At 45.0% G+C, this 26,035-nt stretch overlaps 1 protein-coding gene and 3 non-coding genes across 6 annotated transcripts; 1 reads left to right on the plus strand and 3 right to left on the minus strand.

The window, feature by feature from the left end:
* Positions 1 to 8,922: 8,922 nt before the first annotated feature.
* On the minus strand, positions 8,923 to 8,995 carry TRNAV-AAC (transfer RNA valine (anticodon AAC)). Its single transcript has one exon. It is a non-coding gene; the product is annotated as a tRNA-Val (tRNA).
* A 3,920-nt stretch (positions 8,996 to 12,915) lies between these two features.
* Positions 12,916 to 12,988, minus strand: TRNAK-CUU (transfer RNA lysine (anticodon CUU)). The gene has a single exon. It is a non-coding gene; the product is annotated as a tRNA-Lys (tRNA).
* A 386-nt stretch (positions 12,989 to 13,374) lies between these two features.
* Positions 13,375 to 13,447, minus strand: TRNAV-CAC (transfer RNA valine (anticodon CAC)). Its single transcript has one exon. It is a non-coding gene; the product is annotated as a tRNA-Val (tRNA).
* A 1,354-nt stretch (positions 13,448 to 14,801) lies between these two features.
* On the plus strand, positions 14,802 to 25,477 carry TRIM41 (tripartite motif containing 41). 3 transcript variants are annotated; one of them, XM_065918347.1, is made up of 7 exons: positions 14,802 to 16,332; positions 20,144 to 20,239; positions 22,322 to 22,585; positions 23,128 to 23,150; positions 23,347 to 23,474; positions 23,886 to 24,067; positions 25,046 to 25,477. In XM_065918347.1, the coding sequence occupies exons 1-7, from the start codon at positions 15,523 to 15,525 to the stop codon at positions 25,262 to 25,264; spliced, it is 1,722 nt and encodes a 573-aa protein (XP_065774419.1). In that variant the 5' UTR covers positions 14,802 to 15,522; the 3' UTR covers positions 25,265 to 25,477. The 3 variants fall into 3 exon arrangements, with proteins under 3 accessions (XP_065774419.1, XP_065774418.1, XP_065774420.1); XM_065918346.1 differs by having other exon boundaries at positions 22,355 to 22,585; positions 23,886 to 25,185; XM_065918348.1 differs by lacking the exon at positions 25,046 to 25,477 and having other exon boundaries at positions 23,855 to 24,051.
* Positions 25,478 to 26,035: the final 558 nt, after the last annotated feature.

Genomic DNA, 26,035 nt, shown 5'->3' on the forward strand with positions numbered 1-26,035 from the left:
ATTCAACTGCCTTCTTCTGCATTGCCTGGTGGATTCTTTACTGCTGTGCCACTCTAGGAACCTCATATGAGATGAATCAAAATTATTTTTCCTTTGTGATTGGGTTATTTCACTTAGCATGATGTCTTCAAGATTCTTCCATGTTGTAGTTTTGGAAGTGTTGGCCACAGCAATCAGAGCAGAAAAAGAAATAAGAGGAATTCAGATAGGAAAAGAAGAAGTAAAGCTCTCACTCTTTGCAGATGACGTGACTCTTTACACAGAAAGCCCAGAGATAAATCCATGTACCTATGCACACCTTATCTTCGACAAAGGAGGCAAGGATATACAATGGAAAAAAGACAACCTCTTTAACAAGTGGTGCTGGGAAAACTGGTCAACAGCTTGTAAAAGAATGAAATTAGAACACTTTCTAACACCATACACAAAAATAAACTCAAAATGGATTAAAGATCTAAATGTAAGACCAGAAACTATAAAACTCCTAGAGGAGAACATAGGCAAAACACTCTCCGACATAAATCACAGCAAGATCCTCTATGACCCACCTCCCAGAATATTCGAAATAAAAGCAAAAATAAACAAATGGGACCTAATGAAACTTAAAAGCTTTTGCACAACAAAAGACAAACTATACGAAAAGTGAAAAGACAGTCTTCAGAATGGGAGAAAATAACAGCAAACGAAGCAACAGACAAAGGATTAATCTCAAACATATACAAGCAACTCCTGCAGCTCAATTCCAGAAAAATAAATGATCCAATCAAAAAATGGGCCAAAGAACTAAACAGACATTTCTCCAAAAAAGACATACAGATGGCTAACAAACACATGAAAAGATGCTCAACATCACTCATTATCAGAGAAATGCAAATCAAAACCACAGTGAGGTACCATTACACACCAGTCAGGATGGCTGCTATCCAAAAGTCTACAAGCAATAAATGCTGGAGCGGATGTGGAGAAAAGGGAAGCCTCTTACACTGTTGGTGGGAATGCAAACTAGTATAGCTACTATGGAGAAGAGTGTGGAGATTCTTTAAAAAACTGGAAATAGAACTGCCATATGACCCAGCAATCCCACTCCTGGGCCATACACACCGAGGAAACCAGATCTGAAAGAGACACGTGCACCCCAGTGTTCATCACAGCACTGTTTATAATAGCCAGGACATGGAAGCAACCTAGATGCCCATCAGCAGATGAATAGATAAGGAAGCTATGGTACATATACATTATGGAATATTACTCAGCCATTAAAAAGAATTCATTTGAATCAGTTCTGATGAGATGGATGAACTGGAGCCCATTATACAGAGTGAAGTAAGCCAGAAAGATAAACACCAATACAGTATACTAACACATATATATGGAAGTTAAAAAGATGGTAATGCTAATCCTATATGCAAAACAGAAAAAGAGACACGATGTACAGAACAGACTTTTGGACTCTGTGGGAGAAGGTAAGGGTGGGATGTTCTGAGAGAATAGCATTGAAACAAGTATACTATCAAGGGTGAAACAGATCACCAGCCCAGGTTGGATGCATGAGACAAGTGCTCAGGGCTGGTGCATGGGGAAGACCCAGAGGGATGGGATGGAGAGGGAGGTGGGAGGGGGGATCGAGAAGGGGAGCACATGTAAATCCATGGCTGATTCATGTCAATGTATGGAAAAAACCACTACAATATTGTAAAGCAATTAGACTCCAACTAATTAAATAAAAAAAAAGAATAAAATAAACTTGCAAGTTGATGCTCATAGGTCTAAAATAAATAAATAAATAAATAAATTTTACTGTTAGTTTTGCTTCACCCTTAAAAAAAAAAAAAGATTCTTCCAAGTTGTAGCATGCTCCAAATTTCTTCCTTTCAAGGCTAAATAACAGGGGGGTTCCCTTGTGGCTCAGATGATAAAGAATCTGCTTGCTTTGCGGGAGACCTGGGTTTGATCCCTGGGGTCCCAAAGAATCAGACACGACTGAGTGACTAACACTTTCATTTTTCAAAATCCCATTTTATCTATATACCATATTTTGTTTATCCATTTATCTCTCAGTAAACACTTCAGCTCAGTTCAGTCACTCAGTCCTGTCCGACTCTTTGTGACCCCATGGACTGCAGCATGCCAAGCTTCCCTGTCTATCACCAACTCTCCAAGTTTGCTCAAACTCATGTCCATCAAGTCCGTGATGCCTTTCAACCATCTCATCCTCTGTCATCCCCGTCTCCTCCTGCCTTCAACCTTTCCCACCATCAGGGCCTTTTCAAATGAGTCAGTTCTTTGAATCAGATGGCCAAAGTATTGCAGTTTCAGCTTCAGCATCAGTCCACTTAGATTCCTTTTATCTTTCAGCAATTCAGTGAATAATGCTGCTGTGAACATGGGTTTACTTATACCTGTTCTGTTCAAGTTCCTACTTTCACTTCTTCTGCACATATATCTATAAGTGGATTTGCTGATCATAAGGTATTTCTATGTTTATTTATTTTTTAATCATCATACCATTTTCCACAGAGGCTGCACCACAGAATGAGTTTTTAAGACATCTTTTGAGTAGGTAATATACTGTACTGTTCAAAAAGTGAAACATCTATAAAAATATTCAGTGAAAAGAATCCAACTTCTATTCTCCCTTCTTAGATAACAAGTTTGTATTCATGTACATATTCTTCCAGAATTTTTTTAATGCAAAGATATTTTTATTTTCCTCTATTTTACTCAAAGATATAATTACAGCTCTTTTATATTTTGATTTTCTTTCTATCTCAAGACATAGAAATTTCCCTCAGTCTTTTTTGCAGCTGTCTAATATCCCACTGTAGATGAATCTTAGTTCATTCAGCAGATCACCTACTGATGGATATTTATAGTTTCCAATCTCTTGCAATTTCAAGTGATGGTGCATTAATAAGCATGTAGTGTAGTCATTTTTCACTTTTGAACTTACATCTGTAAGGCAAATTACCAGAAGTAAGATTCCTGGGTCAAGTAAGATTCATTATATATGAAGTTGTAATTTTACAGAAATAGACAAATCACCAGGCTATAGGGTATCATTACTTCGCACCAGTCATAAATGTGACTGATTGTTTCTCCACTGCCTTGGTGGCATCAAGCTGCTTATTGCCAGGGCCCCTCATTGTCTGTCTTATAAGATAATAACCATTGCAGGGCCTACAGGATACTACCTACAGAGAGAGGGACCTTCCTTTTGCCTCTCATAAGAGTATACTTGGACAAAAGATTTTGAAGATCACATTGTCACTCTAACTTATGATTTTTAATTCAACTGTGTAGGATAACACTATTTTTTCTCTTTTCAAACCTGTCTTTGTGGGAGCCATCATGTTTTCTTCACTTGCAAAACCATGACATCATTGGAAGGCCTGTTTAGTTATTTTTTACTTGGCAAATTTTCTCCCTTGGGCAGGAAGACTCCAATCAGATATAAGAAATTAAATTTGTATGTGATTTTCTATAAGGTCTTAGTGTTATGTAGGGAATATATAAATTATTAGATCATGCATGTAGATTGTGAAGTGATCTCTATGATGATATATAATTTATATGTAAATACTGATCAAACATCTACTTGAATATTTTTATTTAAAAATCTCATTTGAAACAGAAAATTATCTCCAGGTTTAGTATATTCACGGCTAGCAGGTAAAGAACCTACCTGCAATGCAGGAGACACAGGAGATGTAGTTTTGATCCCTGTGACAGGAAAATCCTCTAGAGGAGGAAAGGGAAACCCAATCCAGTGTTCTTGCCTGGGAAATCCCATAGACAGTGGAGCCTGGTGGGCTACAGTCCATGGGATTGCAAAGAGTCGGACACAACTGAGCATGAATAAGTAGATGGATATTCTGACCAGTCTAAAAATATTCCAGTATCAAAAATAAAAATACTCCTGTATCTTTAACAGTTACTGGTTTCCCTTTCCTAAACTTGAGAAAATCATTCTTCTATGGTTTCTGTAGCATTAGTAGAGACGGTTGGATCATCATCAAATGCTCACCCCATTATTTCAATGCTATTTATATCACATTGGTTTAAGGGTGCGAGTCCCCCTAGAAAAAGGCATGTCTCAGTCACATCATGGGGAATGTGAATTTTGGGTAAGGAGGAAGACAAAATGTCAACTGCTGCTGCTGCTGCTGCTGCTGCTGCTGCTGCTAAGTCGCTTCAGTTGTGTCTGACTCTGTGCGACCCCATAGATGGCAGCCCACCAGGCTACCCCGTCCCTGGGATTCTCCAGGCAAGAACACTGGAGTGGGTTGCCATTTCCTTCTCCAATGCATGAAAGTGAAAGTGTGTCGCTCAGTCATGTCTGACTCTTAGCGACCCCATGGACTGCAGCCTACCAGGTTCCTCCATCCATGGGATTTTCCAGGCAGAGCAACCTAATTCTGGAGGACTCCCTGCCAAAGGAATAGTGACCAAAAAAGATGACCCAGAATGACCTGCTCCTCTAGTCTGTGTCAGGACCAATTGGATTAAAATCACTGCCTATTTTGGGAAACCCTTTCTGCTGTCATTTGAGATGTTCAGTGTCTAAGGGCAGAGGAAGGCTTTTGAAAAGGGAAAGGAATATATACTTCTTTTGTGATTAATATTCAATGTATTATAGTTACAAATGTTAAAGTCTAGTTTTTCTCAAGGTTTTAAATTCAATTTAAAAACATTGTTGTTTTTATTAAAAAGCTAGAAAATTTTGAAACAACTGGAACAATCCCTTTCATTGGTTCTTGTGTGAATTAAAGCCACCGAAAGGCATCATCCTGAACATATAAGCCACTGATGATATTCTCTAAAACATTTTAAATGATAATTACAGACTTTATCTGAACCTTCAATTCATGATGAGGTGAGGGGGGCACTGGTGAGGTCATACAGCTAGGACCTAAAGCTGATGTTTATTGTTTATTTGAAATTTTCTGAATGAACCTCTGTGTTCATTCATCTTAAAAATTCCACATTGTGTTAAAAATTCCTACTGTGTTCTTCTTTTGCCTGGGAGTCCTCAAACACATAAAATCCTGTGTCCTGCACTCATTTTTCTACCCACATGCAAACAAAACCAGCAAATGGTGTGGATGTAGTCATCAGAATGCAGAGCGTTGGGGGTATAGCTGTGGCTCCTTAACCTCCAAGGCTGGTTAAGGAGGTCTTGGCTTTTCCCCCATCCTTAAATCCACCAAATTTATGCCTACTTCAGGGGCTTTGAGCCTTCTGCCCCCTCTCCCAAAGTCCTTTTCTCCAAGATATTTGTAAGGTGGCTCTTTCTTACCTTTCTGACTCAGCTCATTGTCACCTCTGTGATGTGTCTTTCCTGGCCTATCTCTCTAATACTGTCCTCTGCCTACCACTCTGTCAGATAACCCTCATTAATTTTCTCACAGTCTGTATCACTTTCTAAGATAATTTTTCTATCTGCTTATTTGTTTGTTGTTTTAATTGCCTATTAGAAGGTAAACATCAGGAGGGCAAGAACCTGGCCTTTTTCATTGCAGTGTAAATGAATGAATGAATGAATGAATGAAGTTTCCCTTTAACAGTGGCACACGATTGGTTTGTTGCAAGAGTGCAAAGAATCAGTGTATGCCCAGCATCTAGAACAGTTTTTAGTCCATGGTAAGGATTCAATTCACAAGATTTGTAGCTATTAATATTATTTCCTAACCCTGAAGTTTTATACAGTGACAGAACAACCAGAGGGAAAGGGAGATGATCAATAGAGTGACTATAGAAGGATATATCATGAGATTTATGAGGAGTATAAGGAAATGAGCCAGTGGGGTGGGAACTGGTGAATGTAGAGATAAAACAGAAATGGTGGAAGAGAGAAAAATGTTGAAGCTGAGTGATGAGTACTTGGGACTTCTTAATACCATTCTGTCTACTTTAAATTTCCTAATAAAAGTTTATAAAAATAAAAGCAGAAAGTAACACAATTACTTTTTAGTGAGAGATTTAGGTAAATAATTTTGTAGACTATTGATGCTGAGCTTATTTGATTGAGGTTTATTTGAAAAAAAAAAAAAAAAAGGTAAAGATCCAGCAAAGCTACAATTAAGCAGAGCTCTCAGTGTATGTTTACATCCTTTGAGAAATTTCCCTAGGGAACCTCAGAAGTGGGGGAGCCAGTCTTTGGTCCCATGCATTGTGTCCTGGCACCCATATTTGACTCTTTTATTTTTTACTAAAAAAAAAAAAAAAAAATCAACCTTGCTGAACTTGATTCTTTCAAGAATTCTTCCAAGTGAGGTCCAAAATTCCTCTTTATCTAGGAAAAATTAAAGATAGGCCTGAAGTGTGAGTTTCTACCAGGAAACAAGTGTGCTTTCAAATTGTCAGGGCAGTGCTGAAAGGATAAAGGGGCCAATTTTAAAGGGGCTTCTACTGACAAGCAGCAACAATTTAAGCATCAAAAAGAGGGTAATTTTGGCATTAATTGAAACAAGATGAAACTAATAAAGTTCTCAATGTAACCCCCCAAAAATGTGACCCACATGAGACAACTTCCTGTGGAGCTTATTGTCCAACTCAGCTGCCTCTTTGGTGTTAACTGTGTTGCAGTGGATTTGTTTACTGTCTCCCTAAGGAAGTCAGAGGAGAACTCTAAAGTTAGCTGAGGCAGGGACCAAAATCCATCTGGTGAAGAGTGACAGGATGGAGTGATGATCCTGGCCTCCCGGAGTTTTTGGGTGGGCTTGGAGGGGGTACACCAAGAGACACTCTGACAATCCAGAGCCTGGGATGCAGGGAGTGTACTGATTTATCTCAAATCAGTCAGTAAAATGTGAGGGGGGTGGGGAGGGGAGAAATTGGGTGAGCAGGGGAAACTCTGGGAAAATTCTTCCAAGTGGGGGTCCAAAATTCTTCACTCTTCTAGGGCTCTAAGTTGTACATATGGGCCCTAGCCTTTTTGGTCGAGTTTACATCTGTAAACCAAGCTAAGGCATATGAGTAAGTATTAAAAAAAAAAAAAAAAAAGCACAGATAAAGAGATGGGCATGATATTGATTTTGCGTCTGTGAAAGTTATGTGAATGCAGGTAACCTAACAAGCTTTGCCATCACGGAGCTAGTTTCGATTATGCTTTGTCTGCATTTAAGATGTGAAAGTGCTTTCACTGCCAGGGCCTGGGATTTGATTCCTGCAACTAAAATCTCTCAAGCTGCGCAGCACCGCACCCGAAACTTCCACCCCGCCCCGCCTCCGCACAACCCACCCCCACCCCCAACGCCGAAACAAAAAACAAACAAACAAACAAAAAAAAACCACACACACACACACACACACACACACAACCCTGTGAAACTTTATTTAAAAAGAATTTGATTTACCACTTAGATATTTTATCTACTTGACTTTCAAGCTTGACAGAAGTCCTAGGGAAAGAAGTAGCTGCTTCTCGCTCGTGTAGATTGTTGTACCATCAGGTGTATGAAAGTGTAAACCCCACTTTCCATGCATAGAAGCAGGCTACACTTCAGAAGTCCACACCGTGTGCCTGTCTGCAGACATTTTTCCGACCGGGAACTCTGGCCTGGGGACGCCAAGAACCACTGGTCTGCTTCGCTGAAGCCTTCGCTGACGTTTTGCCCTTGACCTCTGGAGCCCGTTTCCTATCCCACCCTTCGAAACGCATAGGCACGTAGCAGATGCGCAGCAAATGAGGACGGGTGAAGAAGGCGGCTGACCGAGACGCCTGTGGAGAGGCTGATGTTCTTTTTACTGTTTTATTCTGCCTTTGAAGACGGGTGCGTAGGTGCAGGCCGGGAGTGAAACCAGTCAGGGTAGACAAACTCAGACTCGCTCACGGTGGTGTCCCGTAAGGTGAGGGTTGTCGCGCTAATAATCGTCAGCGCTGAGCGGGAACAATCACCAGCAGATCTCTGGCAGAACCAGGTACTTTCCCGGCTATGCTAACTTAAATTTCTCTCGGTGCCCTGTTTCATTCCGCATTCTCCGTCCTTTAGCTCCGTCTACTATTTCCTCTACCCCACATTTAGTCACCTTGTGTGACGTGTCTGTGGCTCAGTGGCCTCACCTGCAGGAGAGGGAGACACCAACAACAGGACCAGTCAACGTGACTGCGATAGATGGTGAGGTTATTACTGCTCTCTTTCCTGTGAACGCTCTTTCCCAGCCTGACTTCCACTATATGATTCCTGTGGAAAGCTCGGAGGAGTAGATTCTGAAAAAAGGACACGGACAGCTTCTCTGGGAAACTGACAAAACTTTGCTTCTACAGCGAGTGGTTTTATGCATGGGAGCAAGGAAAAAGCTTACAAAAATCAAGGTTACACAGATGGAGCTTGAGCACGTACAAAGTTGATAACAGCAAGTTTACAAAGTTAATGAGACACATAGACTCTATTTTCTCAGGATCAAGAGATAAATGCTCTCCTCAAGGCCAACTTGTTATTCTCAGCACTATTCTCATGCAGTCCTAAAGCCGTATATGCAGGAAATGTTTCTCAGGGCAAAACATCGAGACATGCCTGGCGGTTCTGGCCCTTCGCCAGATCCTTGTGAGGACTTTCTCCTCAAGGCAGTCACGTAGTTTCCCTCAACAATTCCAACGCACTCCTTCTTGTACTTTTTACTATTTCATTTGTCTTTGAGTGGCATTCCTGCCTTCCGATCTAGGATTTTAAGTTCTGTGAAGGATGGCTGACAGACCACCTTCTCTCGCGCGACAGATCACCGCTGGCGCTACAGACCTAGAGATCCGGAGTACACTCGCTTGAAGTGAACTGGTAATAGATTGGAAAAGAGAGCGGTAAGGATAAAACTGTAAAAGCTAACCATATTTTTCCGTACATACATTCCAAGGACAGATGACAGAACTTGACAAATTAACTAGAAGAAAGTGGTTTTAGCTGGGGAAAAGAGAAATGCCTTCTTTGTTTCCGCCCGGTTTCGAACCGGGGACCTTTCGCGTGTTAGGCGAACGTGATAACCACTACACTACGGAAACACCTGAAGTTTAGCCCTTCCAAATCTTTAATAGACTCTCATCATTGTCTTTGCCCAGGCACTCCCCCCCCCGCCCGCCCCCGCGCCTCACCTGCTGAGTCAGAGCCCTTGGAACAATTCTACTCCCGGACATCGGTCCCCTGGTGGCCCCAGGTAGCAGTGTTTGTCAAACTCGTGGAACACGATCGGTTGGTAGGTGGTGAAATCAGTCAAGTTCAGCAATTAAAAAACAAAAGCGTGAATGAAAGCAGCGGGCCTCGCGGAAGGGAAGGTAAAACGTGGATAACCCTTTTCATTATCTGTCTTCTAGGGAGACGGCTGATGCTGATGCTGGAAAAGATTGAGGGCAAGAGGAGAAGGGGACGACGGAGGATGAGATGGTTGGATGGCATCACCAACTCAAAGGACATGAGTTTGGGTAAACTCCGGGCGTTGGTGATGGACTGGGAGGCCTGGCGTGCTGCGGTTCCTGGGGTCGCAAAGAGTCGGACACGACTGAGCTACTGGAATGAACTGAACTGAGGGGGACTGCTGCCGGGTTTAAATTTTCACATAATTTGTGCTCTATTGATAGTTACACTCTAAAGAATTCAAATACAAAGTACATGAGATTTGAATATATTTTCGTCAAAATATACGTTAAATACGAACAAGAAACAATGAAATTAATTTTACATATGCTTTCAAAATAACTATTTCTTAGAAATAATATAAAATTATTAAGAATAAAGGGGAGATTGAAACATATCAAATTTTAAGTCTATGTTACTTAAATAAAGCTGAAATTTTTATTAAATTATGAAAATGTAGTGAAATCTCTTAAGTACCTTATAAAAATAAAAATCAGCAATCCTAGCATTTGATGCCCAGAATTGGAATGAAATTTAATGTATATTATATGTAGCTTACACATATGCAAATTTAAGAGCAGTATGGATGGGTTAAAATACTGCAAAGTGCTTTTCTGCCACCAGCTCTGGTTCCCAAAGATCAAGGTAACTAGGAATTGGAAAAGAGGCTGAGTCGTACTGAGTAGGGATTCTTAATGTGTCTGTGACAGGGAAGCCCCTCTCCCCCAGAGCACAGGGCAGGAGACTCTCTTGTCAGAGTCTAGTTCAAGGTTAGCAAGGAGACTGCAAGTGGCCGACTTCATGAATGCGTTACAATTTTCCCTTCCTAAACCATAATTTGACTCTACCCATTTATCCTTCCTTTTTTGCATCTCCACTCCCTTGGCTTCCTGGAAGTTTTGCTGCTGGGTTTCCTCCTAATCGGACTCCTCCATGTACTTGAGGCCATCTCCCTGAGGGTCAAATCTCAGCTCACACTTGACCCACTCTCCTTCCCTGCATCTGTGACTCCACCTGTGACCACTCTCCCCAAGCTTCAGAGCCTCCTGCCTTGGACATGTCCTTTTAGACATCTCCCAACTTGTCCAAGGCTGAACTGACTAAACCTCTCTCCTCCCTCCCCTACCATACCCAGTCTTCAGTATCTGATCTTGATTATTAACTCATATAAAGCAGAAATCCAGGAGACCCCTTTCCTGCCCTGTGTACAAGCCACACATCCAGCTTTTTTGCCGCTTCTCCCGCTGGCTGCTGCCTTGACCCTGGCGCAGGCCCCTTCCTGTTTGGACTGTGGTTGTGTCCTTCCAGCCCCTCTCTCTCCCTGAGGAAGCCTCACTTCCCTCACACCTCCAACTCTTCATTCCTGAAAGAATCCAAAACGTACATCAGAGTCTTTCTGCTTCTTTGGCCTTTAAAGAGCAAAGATCCTACCGCGCATTAGCCTGATGTCTGTTGAACGCCAAGAGCTACATAGGTCACTTACTAGCAGAGGGATTCCAAACAAGACCTGGCCTGAGGGGCTTCTGTGGAAAGGGTGGAGAGGAGAGAAAAGCAGAAATTGTAGAAAAAACCTGGGGAGGGTGTGTCCTCGGCTTGTTGGGAGACAGGGAAGAGAAACCTGTACATTTTGACTTTCTCTTAATGAAAAAGTCAGAATCTTTTAGGAATGTTTTCCAGTCCCAGTAAAGGTGGTTAAAAAAAAAAAAAAAGAAAAAAAGCCCTGTAGCAACTTTGCAGACGAATTTGCAAACCTTTTGCAATACAAAATGCCGAAGTCCAAACTATTTCAACGCTGGCTTGTTTAGACCCGTGGATTCCAAGAAAAGATGATAATAACAGTAACTCCCCAGGGATGTGAGAGTTACGACTGTACTAGGAACTCTACCTGTTTTACCAGCTCTGCCCAATTCCTGTCTGCACTGCCTTCAGAGGGTGTCATGCTAAACTCTCCCTATCTCTTCCTTTCCATACACTTCTGAGACTGAAGGTGATAACTATCCTTCATTTAGCAAGTTTAATAAACCAGCTTTATATAATCAGCCAACTTCTGTTGTGGTCTGTTATGTATGTGGGGAGACTTCTACAGCTAGAAAATAGAAAATGAGATGAATTTACAGGACCAAGGAACAATAAATGGAAAAGAATGAATTCAAGTGAAGTTAAGAAAGAAGCTGGTGACAAGACCTGCTGAAGATGTTCATGTTAGAGTCTTTTTAAAAAAGGGTATTTTAGTTGGAGAGGATGTGAAGAAAAGGGAACACTCTTACACTGTTGGTGGGAATATAAACCAGTACAGCCACTATGGAGAACAGTGTGGAGATGCCTTAAAAAACTGGAAACAGAACTGCCATATGACCCAGCAATCCCACTCCTGGGCATACACACTGAGGAAATCAGAATTGAAAGAGACAAGTGTACCCCAATGTTCATCAAAGCACTGTTTACAATAGCTAGAACATGGAAGCAACCTAGATGTCCATCAGCAGACGAATCAGGACATTGTGGTACATATAGACAATGGAATATTACTCAGCTGTTAAAGAGAATGCATTTGAGTCAGTTCTAATGAGGTGGATGAAACTGGAGCCCATTATACGGAGTGAGGTAAGTCAGAAGAAAAACACGAATACAGTATATTAACACACATATATGGAATTTAGAAAGATGGTAACAACAACCCTATGTGCAAGACAGCAAAGGAGACACAGATATAAAGAACAGACTTTTGCACTCTGTGGGAGAAGCCAAGGGTGGGATGATTTGAGAGACTACCATTGAAACATGTATATTACCATATGTGAAATAGATGACCAGTCCAGGTTTGATGCATGAAATAGGGCACTAAAAGACATTGCACTGGAACCACCCAGAGGGATGGGATGGGGAGGGATGTAGGAGGGGTGATCGGGACCAAGGGACACATGTTCACTGGTGACTGATTCATGTCAATGTACGGCAAAAACTACAATATTCTAAAGTAATTAGCCTCCAATTAAAATAAAGAAAACAAAAAAAAATTTTTTAAAGAACTGTAAAGACCTGTTGTAAGCGTATCTTCCAACACTGACCAAGTGCCTTTTCTCAGAATAATGTGTTTGATAGGTCATCTGTCTTAGAACTCTATAAATAAAATGTATCATGATTTTAAGATTAAAAGAGGGGGGCATTTTAACATTCCTTTATGTGTGGAGGGAATGTGGAGACTAGGGCAACATTTCACAAAAGATATACTCAGTATCGAGCTTAAACAGAATATATTGAACGTGAGGGCTTTAGACTTCGAAATGGGGCCGCGGCTTTAAGGGCGCGGAATACTAACCCCAAAATCACCTGGTAAAGTGGTCTCTAAACAGGGGACCCTGGGGTCATACTGCAGTTTCTGGAGGAGGGTGTCTCGTAAACAAGGAATTTGTCGCCCTGTATTCAACCCTTAGAGCTTGGTGCACTCCATCTGTTCTGTATAGCCCAGCTACTGGCGATCATCAGCGGGAATACGGATCCCAGAAGGGTCTCGGTCTGCTGTCCTTCCATTGAGATCTCCTTTATTGTCTCATTTTTCAAAAGCAACCACCGCCCAACGTGGGGCTCGAACCCACGACCCTGAGATTAAGAGTCTCATGCTCTACCGACTGAGCTAGCCGGGCTACAGATAGCTAGAGATAGAAGAACGCTTTCTGTCCCAGGAGACCAAAATCCACAAGTAAGGATGCAGATCACCACTAAATAACTACAAAAGTACTATGGAGCTCCTGCTGTGCGCCTGGCGAAGGGATCTGAAATCTACACCCCCCTCGACGTGGGACAGCTGGCCATGCAGGCTTCCGAGGGGAAGAGTAAGGAGATTAGTTGAGGTACCAGAACCGAATTTCCATTGGAACATTTAGGTAGAGTATTGCCTGCTACAGGGCCGCTTCACTGCCTGTCTCCGAGAAGCAGAAATACAGGAAAACACAGACACACGTTTTTGATGTGATGGTCTTCACTCTCCAGGACACGAGAGAGGTAGTGACTAGAATTGAAAATTAAAACTTGTTTCCGCCCGGTTTCGAACCGGGGACCTTTCGCGTGTGAGGCGAACGTGATAACCACTACACTACGGAAACGCCCACAAAGGGCGTTTCGCTGATTACTCCCTGAATCTACACATGGTCCCTACCGGTCAGGATAAAGCAGGACAAAATTCCAAAGGGACATGGGGCTCCCTTTAGCGGCCGTCTGAACCACGTTCAGGTCTGCCACAGTAGTGCTTGCAGCTCCTGGCACGACCTAGTACATAGTTTATGCACGAAGATTCGTAGTTTTGGCGCGTTCCGACCACCACTTTATAAAGCACATGTCCTTTTGGAGTTTCCACAAGAGGCGTGAAGCGCCTCGAGATCAGGGTCAATTCTGCGTGCCCAATTCTGGCATCGCCCGCGCCCGACACTCACTAGGGAGTCCCGTAACTTTCCCCGCTGTTTTGTTTTTTTTTATTTTAATTAAGCAAGCTTATGTTTTCTAAAAACATCAAGTATTATTTCTATCGCACAAATAATCCATTTGGCAGAGATGCTCCGGGTACCACAGAAGCATCTTTACTGATACCGTTCTACATCCTAGCTAGGTTTCTCTTAAGTAAAACCCAACACTGCAAACCCAGTTTGAGCCCCTGCTCTTAGACTGCGACTCCACGAAGACGGACCTCGAAGTATTCTGGGCGTGGAGCACGCGTGGTTCACAGCTCAGAAAGAGTTGAAAGAATCAATAGCACTTAGGTGGTGGGAAACAAAAAATTTTTTTTTTTTTTCTTTAAGGCAATACATTGACTTGGTTCAAGTTCAAAAGATACAGAACATTTACAGAAGTGTTCTAGATAAACTAGTATTCATCCAGAGGTAGACAACAAAGATGATAATGACAGCTAAACCTTGTATCTCACTTACAATGTGCTAGGCAATATTATAACAGTTCTGCACGACAGTAATTTCACTAAACCGTCTGAGATAGGAACTACCTTTATGAATTAGCACAGGACTATAAAGCTATTACATACATTTAACATCCTACCCCCTCCCTTCTTTATAATTATACTCTACACATTGTTTAGCACCTAGTTTTTTTCATTTCATTTGTACATTTGGGGAGGATTCCCTTTTTTACAACTGAAGTGTTCCACTGTGTGAATGTGCATTTCATGATTTGCTACGGTTCCTTTACTAATGGCAGTTAAGAAAGTTCATCTAAACGAAGCAGCAGTGACCGACGGCACACAAAGTGTGTGGAAACGCCAACTACAGCGGGGAGGATGGGAAGGGTCTCCGGTCCCACCTCCACCGCACTTCTACAGACCCCGCCCCCTATTCAGTCTCCGACCGACTCTCGGAGTCTTCAAACAACAAAGTCCTTCGCCTAGATGGGCCGGAAGTACTTCAGGGTTCTCACCGACACCCGCCCTCCCCATTTCCGGCATCGGCCGTGGGGAGTGCCTGCTGCAGTTCTCCGTGTCCGGTCGGTAGGATGGCGCCGGGCCGATACGGTCATAGCATCGAGAGTAGACGGGCGCCAAGTCCTTCCAAGGTTCCCCGAAGTTTATCCCCAGTGGCGGGCGATGGGGGAGGCCGGGCTTTCAGTTTCGTCTGCGTTCCCCACTCCTTCGTATTACAGAGTCGTACGCTTCCGTCTTTCTAGGCCTCCCTCCCTGTTCCTGAGTGCCTGCTAGAGCGTCGCCTCACCGTTTCCTGTCATCTGGGGGCCCGGGGCGGGGAAGCCAGGGGAGAAAGGGGCGTAGCGAGACCGCGGAGGGAACTCGCGATCTTGGGTGGTTAGCAGCACCGGAAGTGTTAGGGGAAGCCGGAAGTGAGGGGGCGGAGCCAGGAAGTGAGGAGGGGCGGGGGTTTATGAGGAGGCCAAGGGAGCGTTGGGGCAGATTTGCACTCAGGGCCACCTGAGGGACTTGGCGGTATCGCTCAGCTCTGTCCCCTCCCCTTTTAGGGACTCGGTTGTGGTCTGGGAGTAGGGAACTCTATGTGCAGGGGTGTGTTGTCGGGAGGACATTTCTTTGGCTGCGCTGGAGGCGAGGTGTGGAGAGGCAGGGCTGGGGGTGGGGCTGGGTCGTCAGGGAGTCTGAGAGGGAAGACCCCCCCGCCCCCTGCCCCCCACCACCCATCACCCGTCTATACTGGCTGACTGGACACTTAAGATGGCTGCCGTTGCCATGGCACCCAACCCTGTGCAGACCCTTCAGGAGGAGGCGGTGTGCGCCATCTGCCTCGATTACTTCACGGACCCCGTGTCCATCGGCTGCGGGCACAACTTCTGCCGAGTGTGTGTAACCCAGTTGTGGGGAGGGGAGGATGAAGAGGACAGAGAAGAGTTAGACCGGGAGGAAGAGGAGGAGGACGCAGAGGAGGAAGAAGTGGAGGCTGTGGGGGCCGGTGGGGGTTGGGACACCCCCATGCGCGATGAAGACTATGAGGGGGATATGGAGGAGGAGGTCGAGGAGGAAGAGGAGGGTGTGTTCTGGACCAGTGGCATGGGCGGATCCAACTGGGACAACATGGACTACGTGTGGGAGGAGGAGGAGGAGGAGGAAGACCTGGACTACTACTTGGGGGACATGGAGGAGGACCTGAGGGGAGAGGAGGAGGAGGACGAGGAGGAAGTGCTGGAGGAGGACGAGGAAGAGGAGCTAGATCCCGTCACCCCCTTGCCCCCGCCTCCAACTCCGCGGAGGTGCTTCACCTGCCCTCAGTGCCGCAAGAGCTTTCCTAGGCGGAGCTTCCGGCCCAACCTGCAGCTGGCCAACATGGTCCAGGTGATTCGGCAGATGCACCCAACCGCTGGTCGGGGGAGCCGTGGGAACGAGCAGGGCATTTGTCCCAAACACCAAGAAGCCCTGAAGCTCTTCTGCGAGGTGGATGAAGAGGCCATCTGTGTAGTATGTCGAGAATCCAGGAACCACAAACAGCACAGCGTGGTGCCATTGGAGGAGGTGGTTCAGGAGTACAAGGTGAGAGTAGAAGATGGTAGTTTAGTTGGGGTGGAGAAGAAATAAAAGGAACTGGGGAAAGGAAATGGTGTCTTTCCCGTTCAAAGAGCCTTGTGTATTGTTGAGCTGATTCTCCTTACCTGAGCACTTACTGGCACCAGGATGGTTAGAGTGAGAAGGATCCTGGACACAGACAAGTAGACACAGTGAAGAAGACCAGGGAAGACTGGCTTCCTCAAAGGAAATCTAGTGATGTCATATCACTGGACTTTGTCTCTTGGGGAAAAGCCACTGCTGTTTTGCACTTCCACTGTCCCTAAGTTCTATAGAAATGCAAGTGACAAGCCCTTAGGGCTTTACCACCAGTCTTATTTAACTGTGAATGACTCTTAAAAATCTATCCTTGATTAAAACCCCTAGAAATGGAAGAACTTGCTCGGTCACTCAGTCCTGGCCAACTCTTTGCGACCCCATAGACTGTAGCCTGCCAGGCTCCTCTGTCCATGGAATTTTCCAGGCAAGAATACTGGAATGGGTTGCCATTTCCTTCTCCAGGAAAGAGCTTGGGCCTCAAATAAAAAAGTTCTCTGAGGAACAGGAGTGTATATTGACTACTAGTATCAGACTCATATGCTCTGCTCTTGTTCTAATGGGTTCCCCACCCACTCCACGATATGGCTTTGTGTTCGCCTTGAGCAGTTTTGTTGGATCTGAATCATTCTGGTGTACAGGCCAGGACTTCTTACCTTTCCTGGGTATTTAGAAAAGAGGGATAGGCTTTTAAGTCAGAAGATCTGGCCCTTAGTCTCTGAATGTCTTTGAGCTTTAATTTCTCCAGAATTAAAAGTTAATATTTACTGAACACTTATATGTACCCCTGCACTGTACTAAGCACTTTTTAATGGACTGTCTCATTTAAAATTGAAAACAACCCTGTGAGTTTGCTACGGTTTGTATCCCCGTTTTACAGATTGGGAAACAGAAGGGAAACGGAACCAGAGAGATGTAAGTAATACACACAGGGCCACACAGTTACTAGTAACTACACCACCCCACCCCTTTTCCTGGCCTATACTGTTTATAACATCACCGCTATTTAGAAGTTTGTTGTTTGATTTTTGTGACATGTGACTTTTCTTCTCAAAGTTTCATTCTTGTTTAGTTAATATCTTTTTGGACACAGGTAAAGGAGATTTGTGTGTGAGACAGCTGGTAGAAATAACATTTACTGAAGGGGCAGATGGTTTGTAAAAGTGGAACCAGGAGGAGAGGGTAGCTTCTTCTCTGTAGTCTGCACAGAGCTTTTCTGTTTTATGACTTGTGTTTTCATAATCTTCTCCTGATTTGTACAGTTCATATGGGTTTTATTATCATTACCCCGGTTTTAGAGTAAAATGTCTAGAGCTTCTCAGCTGGGAGTGGTACATACAGTTAAGATAAACCTACACCCCTTATGACAAGTAACTGTTCCTCCCACAGAGTGTTTGTCAAACCTGGCTGATTGTTCCAGTTATTAGTGGAGGTTTTCAGAAGTACAGTGGGCCCTACCATCGATTCTGAATCCCTGACAGGGAGAGTTATCTTTAGAAAGCCCAGGCTACTATTAGAATCACTGCACTGGTACTACCACCTGCCTTTCAGGCCCTACATTATTAGGGGAGATTGTGAGCTCCTTTTGTCCTTCCCTTTTGTATCCTCTTGGCTTCTAGTTACCTGTACCCATCAGTGTGTAGTCACTTTGTTAACTGAATCCCAGGGTGGCATATCCACAGGGCATTCCATCCCTTCTCCACCCTCTCCTTGCAGAACTCTTCTGAAGAGCTTCTGAAACTGGATTTTAATTTGTGTTAGCCGTAGCTGTTGAATGCCAGCTCAGTAGAGCTCTGCAATTTGAAGAGGCCACTAAACACAAAGTCTGACATTAACTGATCAGTAAATGTAAATACATAAGTTTTATTATGTCCGACTAATTTGAGTCTCCTCTTCTAAATTACAGGGTATTTTACAGGCAGGTAGTTTCTTTTCAGATACATACACTAACTGGCACTAACTTGGCACAGTGTTGTTTTGTAGAAATATTTCTTTATTGAATAGATAATAATGCACAAATGATATTAAATAAAGCTTCAAAAAAGTTAAAGGTTCTTGAAATTTTCTCTTAAACGGTAGGTACTCTGTTTGGATTCGTATATGAATTTTTTGTCCATAATTTAGGAAAAATATTAAATGAGAAATAAAAGCATAAATTTTGAGTTAATAGAGTTGAAATTATTGACCCTACTGGAAAAAAAGTAGAAAATAATAGCAAAAGGCAAATTTTTGTGTTGTTTATGCTATTTTTATGTTATGGATTGATTGTAATTTTATTATGATTTTTTTCTTCAACACTTAACCTTGCAATGACTACCTTTTGTGCTCTGGGTCAGTAACCTCTTTAGATCAAGGGTCATTATCAGGTTGTCATTGGCAGCTTAGGCCTGGGTAGGGAATTCTAGATAACATTTAGTACTGATCTTTTGCTCTGTGCCAGACGTTGTGCTAAGCATCATGTCCACAAGGTAGATTCTGTTATTCCTAGTTCCCTTTTTAAGATGAGGTAACTTGAAGCATGGCTTGCTTCAGGTCACCTGCCTGCATTCAGGTTCAGATCAGAGTCTAGGCTTGAGCTCTTCTACGCTGTATTACGCCCCAAGAAAAAGGTGGCAGAAAGGCAGAAGAAGTAGAAGGCACAAAAAAGGAAGGGGCACAAAAACCAGGCTTATCCATTTTGGTCTTTAAAGCAAAAGATTCTATTACAAACGATTAGAACACAGAGCTTAAGTGCATTTTTGCTGCACGAGTTAAAACTTTAGGAGGACAGTGTATTTGTTTTCCATTTAGCAAGTAATTGAGCGGGAGAGAAGCATAGAAATTAAAATAAGTGGGGTCCATGCTCCCATGAGCCTGTGTGTCCTAGGGACAGAACACATGTAAGTGATTACAGTGCAGGGAAATATTGTAAAGGTGTATTTCTGTTCCTTGGGATCACAGAGGAATTTGGGGATGGGGAGCATCAGGGGCATGGACAGGTAGCTGGGTTTTAAAGGAAGAATGCCTTGGGCTAAGGGTAGAAGGGCAGTCCCAGACAGAGGGAGTAGCATGGATAAAAGTATGGAATTATGCTCAGGAAAAGACTAGGAGTTTTATGTGACTAAAACTAGAGTCTGTGTTCAGGAGGTATCGGAGGGGAGGCCAGAAATGAAGGTGCAATGAGAGCCTCGTATATTGTAAGTCATGGAGAACTGTAGAAAGATTTTTAGCATAGGCATAAAATTATCAGAAAAGTATTTAGAGTTGAAAATTATGAGGAAGATTGCTTATGAGGAGGAAGGGACCATATGTAAGAGCATTCATATGGAAAGACTTTGTGCATCGAGGGGCTCAAGCCATGTTCACTCCCAACTCTTAAGTGTGGCGCTATGTAGTCATCAGGATCCTACCTTTATTTATTAATTTGACCAGGCCGAGTGGCATGTAGGATCTTATTTCCCTGACTGGGGACTGAACCTGTGCCCTTTGCAGTGGAAGTGCAGTCTTAACTGCTGGACTGCCAAGGAAGTCCCAGAATCTTAACCTGCAGACTTTGTACATAAGTTGAGGAGGAGGGTTGAAAGCTTTTGTCATCATCTGAAGAGAAGAAAGGGGAGGAAGGGAATTTGATGCTCATTTAATACCTGTAATGGGTATCAGGCTTTGAGCCCAACCCACTGCAGGGAGAATGGGGGATATGGCCTTTGAGGGCAGGTGCTTCTCCTATCCAAGACCTCTAACCTTCCTTTCTCCATTTCTTTAGGCCAAACTGCAGGGGCATGTGGAACCGCTGAGGAAGCACCTGGAGGCTGTGCAGAAGATGAAGGCCAAGGAGGAGAGGCGGGTGACAGAGTTGAAGGTGAGTGAATGTACTTGACAGGGCTGACTGGTTCTGTAGTTAGAGCAGGAAAGATGGGCTCTCACAAGTGGTGATTAGATCCTCTGCAGAGGGACAGCCAAGGCCTGGGAGAAAAGTAGACACCTTCTTGGGTGTCTGTGAGGAGAGAGGTCTTAGCAGCTCAAAGAAAGAGTTAGTTGCTCAGTTGTGTCCGACTCTGTGATCCCACTAACTGTAACCCAACAGACTCCTCTGTCCATGGAACTCTCCAGGCAAGAATACTACAGTGGGTTGCCATTCCCTTCTCCAGGGGATCTTCACGACCCAGGGATTGAAACCAGGTCTCCTGCATTGAAGGCAGATTCTTTACCATCTGAGCCACCAGGGAAGCCTTAGCAAATCAAGAGGCATGTGTATTCCTAGGTTCCAAAATGGAATGAGATAGGTTTAGCTTGGAGAGGGCTGGTCCCTGGCTCAAGGTTGCAGAGCAGGTTTACCGTCCAGACACTTAACCCTAGACCTGCTGCCCCATACTATCACTCCGGATAACACAGAGGACAGAAGAGGGCAAGGCAAAATTCACATACCAGCTGTCAGAGAAGCTCCAGGTTCCAAGACAGATGTCAGGTGGGGGCAAGGCATGAGTGAGAGGAACGTGAGTGGAGGAATGTCAGCATTGCAGAGACCTGTTATCTTCTAGTCTGGTGTTTCTCAGCCATTTTTCATTATTGCTTACTCTTCCCCATGGAGTATTTTTAAATATTTTCCTCCTAATTCCATCCCTTTACTCCTGCCTCTTTTTGTAAAGCTGGTAGACACTGGAATGACCTGGCAATGAGCTTTGGATACCAAGCCAGGGCATCCCTCCTATCTGACGTCTTCCCCCATCTCTCCAGTGCCTGCCATCCTGGCAGGGTGGCTGAGTCTTGCCACTTTGCAGGACCCATGCTCATTCATTGCCATCTATACATTAGGGACTTTGTTGCTGGGCAGCTAGTGGTGGAATCTTGATTCTGGTAGTCAGGGAATTTCTTGCTTCTAGCCTGATGCCCAAATTGAGATTTTTGTGCTCCTGGGGTGCAGTGGTGTCAGGAACTGAGTTTCAGTGGGACAGAGAGTGAAACCATTTTCTTCACATACTTGACCAGCCAGGACTTCCCTCCACACTCTGGTCTTTTAACTCCTTTTACATACCCTTAAGAATGTGTCCAGCTTATATCTGGGTGAAAAGTGTGCTGATTATCTGGGGTTGCCCTGCTGAGGCAAATGGGGTGGGAATGGGTAGAGGTCTTCTCTCTTTATATATTAACATTATCTACATAATATTTTTGATTTTGCCTCGTGGCCCATAAAGTGTAAAATCTTATCTAACCCTTTATGGAAAATTTACTGACATCTGACCTAGAAGGATTGGGTGACTTTCCCACGGTCATTATTGGAATAGCCAGGACCCTGATTTTGTATCTTGATTCCTGAATTTTTTATTTATTTCAAAAACTTCTAAAAAAAAAACAAAAAACAAAAACTTCTCACTAAGCACCTACTCGGTAGTCGGCATTGTTCCAGGGTCTGAGGACCCTGTGGCAACAGAGCTTATAGAGCAGTGGGGAAAGAGGATTTTAAAAAAGATACTCCAGGGACTTCCCTGGTGGTCCAGTGGCTGAGACTCTGAGCTCCCAATGCAGGGGTCCTGGGTTCGATCACCGATCAGGGAGCTGGATCCCATATGCTGAAACTAAGACTCAGCACAGCCAAATAAAGAAAAAAAAAAAGATACTCCAATGTAAATATAACCTTTCAAATTGAGGTATATGCCATGAAGAGATAACGATATTTATGTAAATGACCCTGATTTAGATCTGGAAGAGAGACTTTTCTCAGGAATATTTAAGCTTAGACCTGAAGAAAGAGTCAAGTAGCCAAGATGGAGATAAGTGTTGCAGGCAGTGATTGCTGAGCTTGGGACCATTGTGCCAGGAGCATGCTAAAGCCAGGAGATGGGGAAGGGGTCAGGGGCTCTTTTCCTTTCAGAATGTAGGGCTCCTTTGCCTTGGATTGAGGGGCAGCAGTTACCAAATTGGAGGTTTGTTTCTGTGTGTTGAGGTGGTATCCACCATCCCCTTTGCATCATCCCAGAGCCAGATGAAGTCAGAGCTGGCAGCTGTGGCCTCAGAATTTGGGCGGCTGACACGGTTTCTGGCCGAAGAGCAGGCAGGGCTAGAGCGGCGCCTCCGAGAGATGCACGAAGCTCAGCTGGGGCGTGCAGGAGCAGCGGCCAGCCGCCTCTCAGAGCAGGCTGCCCAGCTGAGCCGCCTGCTGGCTGAGGCCCAGGAGCGAAGCCAGCAAGGGGGCCTGCGGCTGCTCCAGGTAAGCAATGGCCCCTTCCTTGTCCACCCCGAGAGCCCTGTATTTGCTGTATCAGGCTGTGCTTACCAAAGATCTGTCCAGAGCTATCTCTCTTCTCATTGGAAGGAACCCACAATGATTTTAACTCGAAGAGTGAAAAGGTTTTTTGAGGCTGGAGACAGATTAGTTGATACTGAATGTGATGTGTGATGATTGTACCTAATGAAAAGAATGACGATTCAGTTTGTAAAAGGATTTTAAGAGTTTGGAAAAGGATTTTTGACATTAACATCTTGAAAAGTAGGATCAAGTCATATTGTGAAAATTCTTTTACTGGGGCTGTAAATTCTGTTGGGCTTACAGCAGGATGAGTTAAATTAGGCATAATGAGTCATATGGGTGATTGAGATGGATGCATGTTTATTGAAGGCCTTGTATGTTTTCTGATTCACTGTTTAAGTTCAGTTCTTTCTCTGGCTGGAATCAGATGGGGAGAAGGGAACCATCCCTGTGCAGCTGACTCTCTGTTTCTTTCTCCCTCTCCCTCTTTTTGTTATTCCCAGGACATCAAGGAGACTTTCAATAGGTGTGTTCCCACCCTTTATCCTTTGTGACCCAATGGCATCTGGTTCCCCATCCCTGCATCTCTTGGATATCCCGCTCCTCTCCTTCCTTCCCCAGGACCTGAGTTTCTGCCTTCTGGACCCTCTCCTTCCCCTCAGCTTCTGCTCTTTCCTCTGGGAATATCATGGTCCCACCCCCTGCCCGGTCCCCTTCTCCAGGTGTGAAGAGGTACAGCTGCAGCCCCCAGAGGTCTGGTCCCCTGACCCGTGTCAACCCCATAGCCATGACTTCCTGACAGACGCCATCGTGAGGAAAATGAGCCGGATGTTCTGTCAGGCCGCCCGAGGTAGGGAGGTCACCTGTTCGACCTTCCTTTGCCTTTCCCGTCACAGACCGGAGGCTGGGTTCTGAGGGGAAGTGGGCCCTGGGGAAATGGGTGCTGAAATTGGAGGATAAAAGGCAGGCCTATTGGGGCTTCAAGCCAAGAGCAGCTTTTGTTCTAGCCCAGGTGGGTGTTGGGGAGTAAAAGCCAGGACCAGAGGGAAAACCTGTCTGGTGCCCTGAAAACAGCGTGGGGAAAAGTGGAGCCTCTAGGAATGTGAGCCCAGACTCTGTTGGGGCAGGGAGCTGAAGACAGCTGGATGGTGGGGCGAGCTGATGAAGGGGGAGGGTAGCAGGAAAGGCCAAACTTTGGAGTTAGCCACTAACAGGGAACAGTCGTTCCAGCCCTGGCGTATTTGTCCTCCCTCCTCCCAAGTGGACCTGACGCTGGACCCTGACACGGCTCACCCGGCTCTGATGCTGTCTCCCGACCGCCGGGGGGTCCGCCTGGCAGAGAGGCGGCAGGAGGTTGCTGACCATTCCAAGCGCTTCTCGGCCGACTGCTGCGTGCTGGGGGCCCAGGGCTTCCGCTCTGGCCGGCACTACTGGGAGGTAGAGGTGGGTGGGCGGCGGGGCTGGGCGGTGGGTGCTGCCCGTGAATCAACCCATCACAAGGAGAAGGTGGGCTCTGGGGGGTCCTCTGTGGGCAGTGGGGATGCCAGCTCCTCTCGCCATCACCACCGCCGCCGCCGCCTCCACCTGCCCCAGCAGCCCCTGCTCCAGCGGGAAGTGTGGTGTGTGGGCACCAATGGCAAACGGTACCAGGCACAAAGCTCAACGGAGCAGACACTGCTGAGCCCGAGTGAGAAACCGCGGCGGTTTGGCGTGTACCTGGACTATGAGGCTGGGCGCCTGGGCTTCTACAATGCAGAGACTCTGGCTCATGTGCACACCTTTTCGGCTGCCTTCTTGGGCGAGCGTGTCTTCCCTTTCTTCCGGGTGCTCTCCAAGGGCACCCGCATCAAGCTCTGCCCTTGATCAGCCTGCCACCCGCATGGGCCCCTCTGGTTAGCACTAGGGGGGCGGGTGGTGGTGGAAGGTGGCCCATAAGTTTGGGGGCTAAAATGCTCCCGTTCCTGCGTTGCTTCATGCTCCTTTGACCCCAGGCCCCTGCTTCTACTTCTAGGAGTCTAATACTCTCCTAGCCTCCAGCTCAGCTTTTTCTCACCTACTGGGTCTGTTCAACAGGTCTGCATGGGTCCCTGATGACAACAGCTGCCTGGTGTTCCCTTCCTGTCTGCCCAGGGATCTAAGTTTTTCAGTAGGGGATGAAGGGAGGTTGTAATCTCATTACTAAACTTCCCTTTCCCCATTCCTGTTCAACTTTCATGTCAGTTCTGAGGCTGGAGGATTTGGGCAAGACTCATGACAGCCCTCATTCCATTTTCTGATGCAAATTTTAGCTATGGGATTTGGAAGCTTTTTTGGGGGAGGCAGGCTGGGAAAAGGGTAGAGCTGGATAATCAACAGTCTACTCTCTGGGGGAAGTAGGAAGGATTCTAATTTTCCTTCCATCCCCAATTTCTACCTCCATAGACTGGCCAGAATTTAGCTTCAGTGAGATCTGGAATGGTCGACACGATGGAAACTACATACATCATCCAATTATTTCTTCCCCCTTCCTTTTTCAGCACTAATCTAGGAGCAAGGCTCCCCCCCCCCCAACCCCAATCCCTCAGGTCTTCTCACTGCCAGGCTCCTTCCCTTTTCTGTAAAATCCCCTTGTCAGTTTCCAACCTCTCTTCATGTGCTTAGTCCCCTCCTTTTGGTGAGCCCTGGAGGGGGGCCTTGGGACAGGGATTTGAATCCCTAGGAGAGCCTTGGGCAGAATCTATTTTTCTAGTAACCCTTTGCCTTCTGTCACTTATCAGCTTTTGTCCTCTGCTTTGATGGCTGAGGTCAATTTTATGCTCCTGGGAGAAAAGGAAGATGGGTTGTGTTGTGGAAATAAAAACTATTTGCTGCTTTTGTGGAGTCCATTCCTTTAGAAGAGTAAGGTGTTGCTAGTGGTAAAGAATCTGCCTACCAGTGCAAAAGAAGCAAGAGATGTGGGTTCAGTTCCTGAGTGGGGAAGATCCCCTGGAGAAGGAAATGACAACCCCGCGACAGAGGAGCCTGGGGGGCTGTCGTCCACAGGGGTTGGAAACCAGAGTCAGACATGACTAGAGTGTGCATACACACACAAAGGAGATGCCACAGAATGGAGGAGTGGTTAATTAGATCTTTGTCAGATGTGATTGTTTCAACAGAGCGAGGTACAAATCCTACCACCCTCCATCTGGATCCTCTGTCTAGCTTATTATTGGCAGGCTCCTCAGGTCTACTTTAAGATGATCTGCCACTTTTTTTCTACCACTGCTTGAGACTTTGGTTTTCCTAAAAATGTCTATATACTGTGGCCCTCATGCCCAAGACACAGGCACACTACATCTCCAGTCTTTTTATGTATCGTATCTACTTGGAAGTCAAAGAAGTCTCATTGCCATTATGAGTTGGAGGGTATATATACAGGAGACCTCGATGTGC

Source organism: Muntiacus reevesi, chromosome 1, assembly GCF_963930625.1.
Source record: "Muntiacus reevesi chromosome 1, mMunRee1.1, whole genome shotgun sequence".
Lineage (NCBI taxonomy): Eukaryota > Metazoa > Chordata > Mammalia > Artiodactyla > Cervidae > Muntiacus > Muntiacus reevesi.